The sequence below is a fragment of the Mastigoproctus giganteus genome, chromosome 13 (assembly GCF_048544385.1).
Source record: "Mastigoproctus giganteus isolate SK-2022 chromosome 13, ASM4854438v1, whole genome shotgun sequence".
Taxonomy (NCBI): domain Eukaryota; kingdom Metazoa; phylum Arthropoda; class Arachnida; order Uropygi; family Thelyphonidae; genus Mastigoproctus; species Mastigoproctus giganteus.
This window is the reverse complement of record NC_143587.1, coordinates 89,861,125-89,876,388: the sequence shown is the minus strand read 5'-3', so window position 1 is coordinate 89,876,388 and position 15,264 is coordinate 89,861,125. Positions and strand designations below refer to the sequence as shown.

General features: G+C 36.6%; 1 protein-coding gene across 9 annotated transcripts in view; it reads left to right on the top strand.

Moving 5' to 3' along the window:
• The window catches only part of PMCA (plasma membrane calcium-transporting ATPase 3), a 1,183,542-nt gene that overhangs the window by 661,515 nt on the left and 506,763 nt on the right, over window positions 1–15,264 (top strand). For all 9 annotated transcript variants that reach the window (XM_090387939.1, XM_090387938.1, XM_090387937.1 and 6 more), the window contains 2 exons: window positions 3,733–3,912; window positions 12,617–12,811. In XM_090387939.1, the coding sequence (XP_090244065.1) occupies window positions 3,733–3,912; window positions 12,617–12,811 (375 nt within the window). The remainder of the gene's footprint in view (window positions 1–3,732; window positions 3,913–12,616; window positions 12,812–15,264) is intronic.

The window sequence follows — 15,264 nt, the reverse complement described above, 5'->3', positions numbered from 1 at the left end:
TTCTGTCATTATTAATTTACAAAATATATAAATTTTTTATTGATAGTAATTCTGCCTGCAGTATTGCTGTTTGAGATTTGTAAATCACACTAGATGATCTAAAACATAAATAATTGAAATATTAATATAGAATGCATTTATAAATTGTTTGATATTTGTGAGTAGAAAATAAAATTGTATCTAAAACAGCTTAATTTTACTTTAAAATATTGCATACCAATTATGTGACACCTTCAAGAATGAAATCAACATCATCACTGTTAATTTGTTCTTCAGCAGTATCTGCTTTAACACCATTTTCATGCACATCTAGTATGTTGATTTTCTGCAAAAGATTTGTAGGCAGTTCATAATTGTAGCAACATTTTCCATGTAATCACAACCCATATTTGATGCTAAAACTGATTTAAAAGTTTTCATTTTCATTCTTTTGCAATAACTTTGATATTACAATGTTTACATGACTGAAAAACATTCTACATCACTAGAATGAGGCAATAAAAGCCAAACCCAACTCAGTTTATCATTTAATACTAGACTAAACAAACTATTAAAGAGTGCATGGTACATTGCAAAGCTATTTACATTTTTTTAAAGTAAATCGGTATATACCATGTTATTTGATATTTGTTCCATAAGAAACAAATGTACTCTATAAAGCCTGATATGAGTATATTGTGGCCATAGTTTCCAGTGCACCAATAGACCCACAGTGCCCCCCCCCCAAGTAATCATTGGATATGCATAACCCTGCAACTCCAAAGCCACTTTTTGATTTCTACTTTTTGTTCAAGTGTTATCAAGTTGCTTTCCATGGCATAACATATGAGTAGTAGTAGTAGTAATAGTGGCATGTGATGCAAGAAAGCAAGTGTATGAGCTTAAGCAGCATCAGCCTAAAAAAAAAAAAAATCACACCATTCCCTCCAAATGCCTGTCCAGTTCCTCCTTAAATTTATTCAACTTATCAACTTCCACAATGCCAGATGGAAGTTTGTTCCAGCAATTAACCACCCGCTAAAGGCAAATTTCCGCACATCTATTCTACATCTGTCCTTTCTTAATTTGAATTTATGCCCCCTTAGGTTCGTAATCTGAACAAGTGGAAGGATCCCATCAGAATTCAGCGTGCTCAACCCATTCAAAGCCTTATACACCTCAATCAGATCACGGTGCAGGTGCCTAGTCTCCAGCCACTGCAATTTGCAGAACCTAAGCCTCTCTTGGTAAGAGGATCCCTTCGTTGCCCTTCTCTGTACATACTCAAGTAAATCTACATCCTTCCTAAAATGAGGCCTCCAGACCTGTATGCAGTACTCAAGGCGTGGCCTGACCATTGCCTTATACAGAAGGACAATCACCTCCTTCTCCCTGCTAGCAAAATTCCTATATATCATTGACAAAACCCCATGGCCTGCCCTGGCAGCCTGTCTGCATTGCTCAGAAAACTTCATATCTGACTGCACAATTACTCCCAGGTCTTTTTAAAAAAAAAAAAAAACCTTAAGTGTAGTACCACACAGTTGGTACGTTTCTCTGGGGTTACTTCTACCCGTATGCAGTACTTTGCATTTGTCAAGGTTAAACTTAAGTTGCCACTTCTTAGCCCATCTGCCCAAATTATCTAGATCCTGTTGCAGTAGCACACTGCCATTACTGTCATTAACAACCCTGCCAACCTTTGTATCATCTGCAAACTTCGACATTAAGCCTGATATACCTTCATCAATACCGTTGATAAATATACAAAACAACAGTGGACCCAACACCGAACCCTGTGGGACTCCACTAATAACATTAGTCCACGAAGAACAACACCCATTGATTACCACCCTCTGTCTTCTCCCTTAATAGCAACTTACCCTTAATACCATTCTGCTCCAATTTGTACAATAGTCTTTCATGCGCAGCAGTGTCAAAAGCTTTCCTGAAATCCAAATATATGATATGAAAATTATTTTTTGCATCCAGTTCCTTTGTAACCACATCATAATATCCTATCAATTTTGTCAGACAAGACTTTCCCTTAACAAACCCATGCTGTGTCTGAATTATTATTTTTTTTTATGAAAACCCCAAACACAAAAGGTATCAAAACCTATAGTACTTAGTACCGTGCATGGGTTGAAGGAGAAGTATGGGAGGGGGGAGTTTCCGGAAACTTTGCTCTAGAGACTAAACGTGGGTTTCACCACTTCAAGCCTCCAATAAGCAAAGTGGTGGTATTTCACCGGTTGATGAAAGTCATCTACCACCTTGCTGCAGTCTTGTCTAGATGATCCTGCAATGCATCTTTAACCAGTGACTCCATTATTTTACCCAGAATAGAAGTTAAAACTAACTGGTCTGTAATTATTCATGTCACCCTTCGATCCCCCTTTGTGAATTGGTGATACATTTGCACATCTCCAGTCCGTGGGAACCTCCCCTGAGTCCAGTGATGCTCTCATAATTATGGCTAAGGATTTGCTTAGTTGCTTTGCTGTCTCCTTTAATATAACAGGATAGATCCCATCCACCCCAGGTGCCTTTCTTATGTTTAACTTCAACAATTTCTCCTCCATTTTGCTCTCAGTTATTACAAAATCATTAAGTACCCTGCTACAATTTGATAACCTTCTGCCATTTTCAAACCTTAATAATTCCTCATGTGTGAATGTAGATGCAAAATACTCATTCAGTTTGTTTGCTATCTGAGCAGGATCATCAACAGTCGAACCATCGATGTCAAGTGGACCAATCAGATTCATCCCCTTCCATTTAGAAATTCTTGCTGTTTTTCTTAGCATCTTTTGCCAGGGATTTCTCGTAATCTGCCTTCGCCTGCCTAACCACCTTTGTGACCTGATTACAGACTAGCTTATATCTGCCATAGGCTCATGTAATTACTCATGTCACCCTTTGATCCCCCCTTTTTTGAATTGGGGGTACATTTGCACATCTCTAGTCCCACTGTACAGAATTTAAAACCTTTCTGAGACCATTGTACTCACCTTTACAGAGGAAAAAACCCTTTCCTTTACCCGATGGTAATTAAATCTTTAAGTAAATTCCACATCAGTACACTGTGATCACTGCCACCTAGTGGTTCCTTTATCTGCAAATTCTTAATACACGAATGATCAGTGTTTGGAGTTCAGAATTACAGTTGCATGGGAAAAGTTTTATTAAAAATTCATTCTGAATGACATTTGGTTTAGCCATGCTGTTAAATCATCAGGCTGTTGGCTAACTTGAGATATATAAAAAAAAAAAAAAAAAAAAAAAATGGGGTTAGTGTCTTATTGAGAATTCTGCTTTTTGGATTGTATACATATATATATACTTCTTCAAATAATGCATTAATCTGTGTAACTCCACCAATGTGCAATCTAGAAATGTGTTACTCTATGTTAATACTTCTTGTGCCATTGCTCTAAAGTGGGATATCATCAGACCTGGGGACAACTTCCTAGTACTGGAAGAAAAAGAGTTTAACCATTTAACCAAAGGATATAAAACAGAGCTGGGAATGTGAGTTCATATTTTTCTTAAGTTTCTTTTTTTTTTTTTTTCTCTCCTCTCTCCTTTAAAAGGATTTTATTTCCTTATCTAATATATTGCTCTCCATGAATATAAAATGAAATATAACAGGAAATACAAATTCGTATTGGTTAGTCATTTAATTATTTTGATTATTTTGAATTGAATTCCTTTTAAGCTATTTGAACTATTTCCTTTTTTTTTTTTTAGGTCCCAGATGCCATTAGAAAGTGTCAGAGAGCTGGGATTACTGTTCGAATGGTAACAGGTGATAATGTTAATACTGCTCGTTCCATTGCTTTAAAGTGTGGCATCATCAGACCTGGAGAGGATTTCCTGGTATTGGAAGGAAAAGAGTTCAACCGAAGGATACGAGACAGCGGTGGGGAAGTGAGTATACATTTTCTAAAGCTTTTTTTTTTTTTTTTTCAGCCTTTATTGCATAATTTATAAACTTTATTATTATTATTAATGGCATAATATGATGCAAGGAAGTAAGCTTATAAAGCATCAGCAAAGATAAGAATATAAATAAAAAAAACCCTCCCACATCACTTGTCTACCCCCTCCAATAATTTGTTTAGTTCTTCCATGAATTTATTCAAATTGGCCACCTCCTCAACACCACATGGAAGTTTGTTCCAAGTCAAGCACCCACTGGCTGGTTGACTTCAAACTCTCTAAGCAGGGCAAACAGTTTACTAGGATAGCTCATGGGGATTTGTAAATGACATGCAAGAATTTTTCTAGCAAGGAAAGAGGAAGCATAAGGCAATGATTAGGCTGCATCTTTGAGTTCTGCATACAGATCCGGAAGCCTCATTATAAGAAGGATGTGGATCTCTTTTTAGAAGTAGTCAGTCCTTGTATAACACGTGTTTATCATACATGATTTATAAATAGGGGAACGATGTCGTATATAACACGAACCGAATTCGCTTATGCATGATTCACCTTTGTGTTTACAAGAAATAGCAGTCGGACGTGGAATCACCCCAACTGAATGCAACACGATAGGAATGAAGAGAAGATTCTGAAAATGTATTTATGTTTTTTCGTATCCGTGAAGGGGAAACACATTTCACCATTATAACGTAAATATCCACACAATTCCAGCTATCGGTATTATCGCAAATACAATTAGATTGAGTTTACTACCAGTTTATAACAGATTCTACTAGCAGGAATGCAACTGAAAATTGTTTTTATTGTTTTATGGTAGTAACCCCCAGAAATGTGTTTTAGCAAAATGTGAGCTAGTGAGGTGTTAATAGAGTTGTCTCTGCCTTTATGGTGTTGTTTATTCAGTTGCTACACGCGCACAGCTTTGTTTATGTGTATCAAGTGTGCCTCCTCATTTTGTAATTGTGCTTTATTCCCTAAAAATGAGTAAAATACTTAAAAGGTGTGAAAAGGAAGTGTCCTGGTGAAGACACTACAGATTCAGAGAGAAAAAGAAAAGCAATATTGATAAATAGAGACAGACTGGGTCAAAAATTCTTACCCGGGTAAATCAGCCTCATATTTTCATGGTCAAAATTACTCCGGCCTCCAACTCACCGCGGTTTCCCTGGTAAGGCTTATGGCCAGTCCGCTTCTGTCAATAGAGTAAAAATATGAAATTGTGAAACGCTTGGAGCGAAATGAAAGACCATGTGATATTGCATGTGCTACAGGCCTAAATGAGGCAACGCTGAGAATTACAAAGAATGCAGAGAAAATAAAAACAACTTTCATAGCAGGAACAACTCAAAGTGTAATTAAAATCCATTGGACTAAGACACAAAGAATTGGAAGAGATGGAACGGCTGTCATCTGTTTGGATAGAAAATCAAACAAAAAACAAGTTTGCTTACGATAGAAGCAAAAGCATTAGCAATATTTTATTACGTAATAGTCGTAATAAAATACTTACATATTTTATTACGAGAATTTATGTTTGGTAATGTTTTGGTTAAAAATGTGTGTTCAATCTTGGGTGGTTAGCACCTAACCCTATTTTTTCCATAGGGCCTGTTGTTTATATTGCACGAAGGTTTCTAGGAATACAACTATTGTGCTATACGAGGACTGACTGTACAGAGAAGAGAAACCAGAATACTGAAAGGCATAATAGAGAATGATTACCATGAAGGACTTCATTACTTCAAATTGTTAATGACATCTGTAAAGAGACCTTTTTGAAGTGTTTAAGCCTTTAAATGGATTGAGAAACTGATGTTATCCTTTCTCTTTCTGGGACAACTCACATAATTGAGCATAAACTTAAATTGAAAAACAGTGGCTGCAGGACAGATGTATGAAAATTTGCCTTCTGCCAGAAAGTAATTGATTGTTGGAACTAACACCATTTGGTGTTGTGGATGTGGGTAATTTTAATAAATTTAAGGAAGAATTAAGGCATATTATTACAAGGGATGATCAGATGAGGTGGCTTGTTTTTTTATAAGCTTGCTTCCATTCATTGTTTGCCAATATTAATAATAATTTGATAAACTGCATATTTAGTTTAGTGGTGAGATGAATTTCTGTCATTAATTGTTAAGACCAGGCATGTTTCCTTATGTTAGTCAAGTCTGTTAGCTACAGCTACAAACAGAGTTCATAAATTGAGTTGCCCAAATGGGGTTACCTTTAACTTAAATATTGTTAAACTTTAAATTAAATATAATTTTATTTGGAGAACCAATTCATCATTCTGTTATTTGGAAACAAGTTAAGTTTTTATATGAAATTGGAACAAATCAATTAGCGAAAAAAAAAAAAAAAAATTCCAATTTCAATATCACTGAAAGTTAAGAAATATATGTTTTTTAGATCAGTTCACAAGAGAGCATGAAATATAACAAGTTATCACAACTCATGCTGGCATTTTAATAATTCCTTTTAACAGTGTTGAGTTTCAGAGAATCAAGCAGGTGACAAAAAAACTGAAATTCGATCTTTTGTAGCAGTTTGGAAATGCTCTCAGTATTAGTATTAATAGAGCCAAATAATGCAAGAAAGCAAGCTTATACAGAGTCGGCCAATAAATTAAAAATTTAAAAAATTTTTCCATTTCACCACTCCTTCCTCTCCAACAGTTTGATTAGTTCTTCCTCGAATTTATTCACATTATCCACATCCAAAACAACGGATGGAAGCGTGTTCCACAAACAACCACCCTGAAGGCAAATTTCCACTTATCTATTCAGCAACCATCCTTCCTCAATTTGAATATATGCCCCCTCATATACATAGTCTAAGCAAGAGGAAGAATCCCATCAGCATTCAGTTTGCTGAAGCAGTTCAAAGCCTTAAACACCTAAATCCTATAACCTCACAGGTACCTAGTCTCAGATACTACAATTTGCAGAACTGAATCCTTTCTTGATAAGAGCTACCCTTTCTTTCCCTCAGCAATATCGTTGCCTTTCTCCGTACCCATTCCAGCAGCTCTTCAGCCTTCCTGAATTGAGCCTCCAGCCCTGTATGCAATACTCAACATGTAGCCTTACCATTGCCATATACAATGGGATGATCATATCCTTATCCCTGTTAGCCAAATTCCTTTATACCATTGACAAAACCCCATGAGCTATCCTGATTGCTTGTCTTCACTGTTCAGAGAAATTTATCTGACTGCACAATTACTCCCAGGTCCCTTTCATTTTCCACTACCCTCAGTGTAGTATCACAAAGTTGATACATTACTTTGGAATTATGGCTACCCACATGTGGTATCTTGCATTTGTCACTGTTAAATTTCAATTACCATTTCTCACACCATCTGCCTAATTTTCCTAGATCTTATTGCAGTAGCTCACCCTGATTTCTATTGTTAACCACCCTGCCAACATTTGTATCATCTGCAAACTTAGACATTAAGCCTGATATACCTTCATCAATATCATTGATAAATATTGAAAACACCAGTGGGCGGCCCAGCACTGAACCCTGGAGAATTCCACTAATAACATTAGTCCACAAAGAGCAGTGCCCATTGGTAACCATTCTCTGTGTTTCCCACTACTGAACCATCTCTTTATCCATAACATTAACTTTCTCATGATGCCACACTGCTCCATTTTGTACAGAAGTCTTTACTTATGTAAACTCTAGAAGGAAAGAGATGAATCATATTGGTCCACTGGATATCGATAGTTCAACTGTTAATGATCCTGCTCAGGTAGCTAACAAACTAAATGAATATTTTGCATCTACATTTACACGTGAGGAGTTATTCAGGAAGGGGAATGCCAGAGGTGAATTAAACTCTGGCAGTGAGCTAGATGATTTTGTAATATCTGAGAGGAAAGTGGAGGAGAAATTGTTGAAAATAAACATAAGAAACGCACCCGGGGTGGATGGGATCTATCCAGTTATATTAAAGGAGGCAGCAAAGGAAGTAAGCAAACCCATAGCCATAATTATGAGAGCTTTCTTGGACTCAGGGGGAGGTACCCATGGACTGGAGATATGCAAATGTGACCTCAATTCACAAAGGAAGATCAAAGGGCTGATTATAGACCTGTTAGTTTAACTTCTGTTCCAGGGAAATTAATGGAGGCACTGGTTAAAGAAGCACTGCAGGATCATCTAGCAAGACTTCAGTTATAGCTCTGACACAGCATGGTTTTGTTAAGGGGAAGTCTTGTCTGACCAATTTGATTGAATACTATGATGTGGTCACAAAGGAACTGGATATAGGGAATAACTTTGATATCATATATTTGGATCTTAGAAAGTCTTTTGATAGTGTCGCACATAGAAGACTTCTGCACAAATTGGAGGCAGACTGCTGCTATGGATAAAGAGATGGTTGAGTGGGAGAAGATAGAGAGTGGTAATCAATGGACACTGCTCTTCCTGAACTAATGTTATTAGTGGAGTCCCTCAGGGTTCAGTGTTGGGTCCATTGTTGTTTTCTGTATTTATAAATGATATCGATGATGGTATATCAGGCTTTAGGCCCAAGTTTGCAGATGATACTAAGGTTGGCAGGGTTTTTAAGGACACTAATGATGGTACGCTGCTGCAACAGGATCTAGAAAAGTTGAGCAGATGGGCTGAGAGGTGGCAAATGAAGTTTAACATTGACAAATGTAAAGTACTGCATATGCGAAGCGGTAACCCCAGAGTAACGTATCAATTCTGTGGTACTACACTGACAGTGGTAGAGAATGAAAAGGACCCGGGAGAAACTGTGCAGGGAGATATGAAGTTTTCTGAGCAGTGCAGACAGTCTGCAAGAGTAGCTCATGGTGTCTTGTCAATGATATATAGGAATTTTTCTAGCAGGGATAAGGAGGTAATTATCCCCTTGTATAAGGCAATGGTCAGGCCATACCTTGAATACTGTATATAGGTCTGGAGGCCTCATTTTAAGAAGGATGTAGAGCTGTTGGAATGAGTACAGAGAAGAGCAACAATATTAGTGAATGGAACAAAGGGTTGCTCTTACGAATAAAGGCTTAAGTTTTGCAGATTACATTGTCTGGAGACTAGGCACCTGCGAGGTGATCTGATTGATGTGTTTAAAGCCTTGAATGGTTTGAGCATGCTCAGTGCTGATGGGATTCTTCCTCTTGCTCAGAATAATCACCTGAGAGGGCATAAATTCAAATTGAGGAAAGACAGTAGGATAGGTGTTCGGAAGTTTGCCTTTAGCCAGCGGGTAGTTGATTGGCAGAACAGACTTCCATCTTTTGTTGTGGAAGTTGATAGCCTAAATAAATTTAAGGCTGAGCTGGACAGGTATTTGGAACCAATGGAGGGATGAATTGGGAGCTTTTTTTTTTTTTTCTGGCTGATGCTACATAAGCTTGCTTTCTTGCATCGTATGCCTCTACTAATGCTAATATGTAACAACATCAAAAGCTTTGCTGGAATCCAAGTATATGATATAAAAATTATTTTTGTTTCCAGTTTCTCTGTCACTGCATCATAATGTGATTAGATTGGTCAGACAAGATCTCTCCCTTAACAAACCCATGCTATGACTGGTATAATTGTACTCCTGTTTAGATGGTTCTGCCTACCTTTTTAACCAGTAACTCCATTATGTAATTTAACTTCTGGAACAGAAGTTATGCTAATAGTACTGTAATTACTCACATTACCCTTTGATTCTGCATTGTGAATTGGGGATACATTTCCATATCTCCAGTCCACATGTGCCTTCCCAGAATCCAAAGATGATATCATAATTATGAGTATGGGTTTGCTTTCCTCCTTTGCCACCTTCCTTAATATAATTGGATAGATCCCATCCACCCAAGGTTCCTTTTTTTTTTTTATGTTTAACTTCAACGATTTCTCTTCCACTTTCCTTTCAGTTATCCTAAAATCATTTAGCTCCCTATTAGAGTTTGATTAACTTCTGACATCCCTTCCCTAAAGTATTTCTCATGTGTGTGTGAATGTATATGCAAAATTACTATTCTGCCTGTCATCGACCTGAGCAGGATTTTCAGCTGTTAAACCATCAATGTCAAGTGGACCAATATGATTCAAACCTTTCCATCCACTGTTAATACAAGTAAAGAAGTCTTTGCTGCTTTTCTTGGCATTCTTTGCCAGAGATTTATTGTAATGTGTCATGCCTTGCCTGACCTCCTTTGTGACTTGATTGCAGACTAGTTTATATTTGCCATAGCCTTCTGTATCACTTGATAATTTATATGTATTCCATGCATTTTTCTTTTCTGCCACTTATCTCAATAGTTCACCTGACCTCCGTTTTAGGACACCAAACTTATTCAACATTGCGCTGGCCACCCACGTCAATTTCATGCACTACTTTAGATTTTATGTGCATTTTAATTAAGAGCATAATCCTCCCGTCTTATTTGTGCTTTTTGTTTGCATTGTACTTCCAATATTCAATTTATTCATCCCTTATATCTGAGGGACATCTCATCTCTGATATCCCACAATGTCTGCATTTGACTTAACCAGCGCTTCAGATTCATCAAATTGTGTACTATGTTCCTAGAATTGGTGTACATGCAATTATACATGCACCTGTTCTTGCTCTTAGTTATCCTAACCAGCCCATGTATTTCCTTGTTACATAATATCCACAGCAAGCCTTGCAATCCCTAGTACCTTGCTTTCCAGATTGCTGCCTATTCCATTAGAAGCAGTGAAGAATCAATTTCATTACCCTGTTGCTGTTGTTAATTTATTAGTCTGTGTATTCCCCCCCACCCCAACCCCAATCTATCAATTTTCTGACCTTTCTATTTTATATCCTATCCCTGAAAGCAAATGAATATAAAACACCATTATGCCTGGCATTTGTGGATTATGAAAAGGCATTTGACTCCATACAGCATAAGGCAATGTTTCGGGCACTGGAAAGACAAGGCATAGATACTCCATATATTATGATTTTGAAGAAAATATATGAGAGTGCTACCTCCTTTATTAGACTAGACATAGACAGTAGGAAATTTAAAATCGAGAAAGGAGTTCAACAAGGAGACACAATATCTCCGAAGCTGTTTACTGCTGCCCTTGAGGAAGCTTTCAGAAGATTAGACTGGTCGCAGAAAGGAGTCAATGTGAACGGAGAGTACCTAAACCATTTACGATTTGCAGATGACATTGTGGTCATAAGCCACAATCCCAAAGAATTAGAGGAAAATCTTAATCAGTTATGCAGAGTTAGTAAGGATTTTGGACTAAAGATGAATATGGCTAAAACAAAAGTAATGATGAACAAGTATGCCACAGAAAGGGAAATAATGATTGAAGGAGCAGTAATTGAAAAGGTGAAGTCATATACTTATCTGGAACAAGATATTAGCTGTAATAATGATAAATGGCTGGAAGTCAAGAGAAGAATAAATTTCGTATGGACAGCATTCAGGAAATATAGTCACATACTGAGGAGCAATATCCCAGTTTGTCTGAAACGTAAAATAATGAACCAATGTATACTCCCCACCATGACTTATGGAAGTGAAACTTGGGCACTCACCAAAAGAATGGAAGAGAAGCTGAGAACTACACAGCGAAGAATGGAACGAATTATATTGGGAATCAGACTGTTAGATAAGAAGAGAAACACATGGATTAGGCAGCAAACTCAAGTAAAGGACATTCTTATCAAAACTAAAGAACTAAAATGGTCTTGGGCAGGACACATAGCTCGAAGTCATGATGACAGATGGACTAAGATAATAACAGAATGATATCCAAGAGGAGCTAGAAGAAAACCTGGAAGACAAAGGCGGAGATGGATAGATGAAATTCATGAGTTTATGGGTAGTAAATGGATGGCCAGTGCTCAAAACAGAAGGAACTGGAAAGTTGCTGGAGAGGCCTTCATCCTGCAGTGGATTGAAAATGGCTGATGATGATCCCTGTAGAAACAGTCTCTCCTGTCAATAAGCACAGACCACACTGAGAAAAAATTCTACCCCATGAGTTTTGCGCAATCTCTCCAAGTCCAAACTGATTGATCAGGCTCTCCTCATGTACCTCATCCCATCGTGTCTTTGCAGAATTGCAGACACTCAGATTGAACCCTAACTAGTGACTAGAATTGTGATCATTATAAATAAAACTACAACTCGAAATATATGAAGAACTGTAGAGTCTTCTTTAAGCTATCATAATCAGTTGATGTCTAACAGACAATCCAAACAAACATTCACAGGCAGAAAATTGTTAGGTATACTAATGTTTGAAAGCATATTGTACTGGTAAATAATCCTGTGTTTTTATTTTAATATAAAATGTGTATTTTGTTGGTTAAATTTTTAATTTCTGGTGCTGTGTGAAGTTTAAAAAAATACTCCTGCTTTTTCTGAAAAAGTCTCCAGTTTTCTTTCTGTTTTTTCAAAAACTAGTTTTCTGAACATCAAAAGTTGACAGCTGTATGAATATATTTAAAAAAAGTATTAATATAGAAAATTTGTGTTGCAAGTGGTTGAATGTGATAGATTCAAATGGGTTGGGTAAAAAAAAAAGAGAAATATATATCTTCTCATTCTCTGCTTGCTGTTCTTTTTTAATTTGTGTTATTCATAAATTAGAATATATATTTATTGTCTGTTACCTGAAGAGTTATATTAAGAATTTACTCATTTAAACTTACTTCCAGTTTCAGCAGCATCAGCTTGATAAAGTATGGCCACGGTTAAGGGTATTAGCTCGTTCATCACCACAGGACAAATATACATTAGTGAAAGGAATTATTGATAGCAAACTTCATTCAAACAGGGAAGTTGTGGCTGTTACTGGAGATGGTACAAATGATGGGCCTGCACTAAAAAAAGCAGATGTTGGTTTTGCTATGGTAAGGAATGTAAAACATAAGAATTTTCTTGTTTCTTTTGTAAATATTATAAAAAAACTTTTACGTATATCGTTTCTTACAAGGAAATGTACATGCAAAAGTCACAATTAGCAGAACATTTTTGATTGAAAGTTTAGAAAAATATAATAAGCATGTACTTGGTGGCTTTCCTGAAAAGTATAGTCAGACTACCTTGGATGATATATTACCTTATATTTCTTAATATTTTGCATTTTAATGTGTAAAATTTAGGTGCACTGGATAGCATAGCAGATATGAAAACAGAGGAATAATATTTAAAGCTTGCTATTTGATTTTCCCCATCCTTTATTTTATTTCCCTTTTTTATCACTGAATTAAAAAATATTATAAATACATTTGTATATTCATTGCCTATAAATATACGAAATAAATTTTTGTGTTATTCAAATCTGTTTCTAAAAATGTACAAGATATTAAATAATTGACACATTCCACTTAAAATACAGCAGTTTTAAATATTAATTGGAAACTTAGAGAGCCATCACTTAATCTCTGCCACAATCTCTGTAAATAATAGTTGTCCCCACAAAGTCAGTAGGTTCTCAGTGCCAGTTAAATATTGTTAAATTATGTGAATACATTGGTAGTTTTGGAATGTGTTTAACTATAGGATTTTTAAGGAATTCATGAATAAATGATACAGTCAAAGGAGATGTTGATGCAAAGAGTTTGATGAAATTAAGCTGTGCGTTTATTTTTACACGGCATGCACAGCATTCTGCTGTGCATTTATGAGAACTTTAAGAGCAGATTTGATGCCCTTGAAGGTATTAAAAAAATGGAGGGGGAGGGACATTGAGCTCTCAGCTGGCCTTCTCAATGCCAGAGAAGGAATTAGGCAACACAGTAGCAATGCACTAGGCAAAATGCACTGGTCCTACAGGAGGTAGTTATTATTGTTGACTCTATCATTAGGGAAACTGGAAATATATTGTGCAAAAAAAAATAGGTGGAATAGTATCAGGATATATCTGCCAGTGGTTAAAGTTGGTGATGTTGAGCAGATGCCATCTTTTAAGGGCATAAAAGGCACATTGGCATTAATGATATTAAGAGTAGTAAATCTGAGGAATTAATTAATAAGTGCATATTAATTAATTCCTTAACTCCATAATAAGTCCAGAAAAAGTTAGGATTGAAATTGAAAGAGTGCAATTCTGCCCAGACATAGTAGAGAGAAAACATGATGAGAGCTTTGTCTGCAAATGGTAAAGGTAGATGATGGCAGAGCACATTCATATTTTAAGGATGTGGAAGGTGATATTGTTGTACTTGTTGGCACTAATGATATTAAGAGAAGAGATCTGACATCTTACTTAACAAATACAGGGCAATGTTGGGGAAAAAAAGTTGCAAGTTAGGATTAAATTTGAAAGTGCCTTCAATTCTTCCCAGATATGATAGGAGGGAGTACATGATGAGGGCCTTATCAATCAGTTCAGCCCTGGAGAGAGTGTGCCAGGCTCATGGAGTAGAATTTTTCTCAACATAGTGTATCTTGTTAACAGGAGAGACTGTTTTTACAAGGATGGGATACACTAATAGAAGGGAGTGCAGTAATATTTGTGGATGCTATTGAAGTAGTGTTGGGTGTGTCAGAACTAACTGCAGCTACAGGCAAAGATTTCAGGAATTTCAAGGCCTGCTAGGGGTCCTCAGAGAACAAGTAAATAGATAGTCTGTGTTTGTGTAACTAAGAGTTAAGACAAATGCATATACAGTGGTACCTTGGTTTGCGAGCATAATTCGTTCCAGAAACGCTCTCGTAATCCAAACTACTCGTATATCAAAGCGAATTTCCCCATAAGAAATAATGTAAACCCAGATGATTTGTTTCAAAACTCAAAAATATTCATATACTGTAAAAATGATTAATACAAAATACATACATACCTTTTATATTTTTAATATTTAAATTTAATATACATAAAGCAATGAATTTATTAATTATTGGGTAGGACGACTTTCACTGTCACTAACGGAAGCACTGCTATCTGTTGACTTTTTCTTTTTGTGCGACTTTAACAAGGAACCTATCCAATGACACTTGCTTTTGCCTCCTTTTAAGGATTTCACGGAAATATGACATTGCATTGTCGTTAAACAGATTCATCGCTCGCACTGCCACAGCCATATTCGGGTGGTTCTTTTCTACAAAATTTTGCACTGATTCCCACATTTTACACACCTCCCTAATCTCATTTGAAGAGAGGGATGTCTCCATTTTTTTTCTCCTCCTCCTCAGACGAGATCTCCTCCATAACCTCTTGCTGTTGCTCGCGATGCAGATCCATCAGTTCGACGGTTGTAAACTCCTGGCCATGTTCCTCCACCAGCTCTCGAATGTCATCCTTATTCACCTCCAGTCCCATGGTCATCCCCAAGGACACAATTTCATCGACAACTGGCAG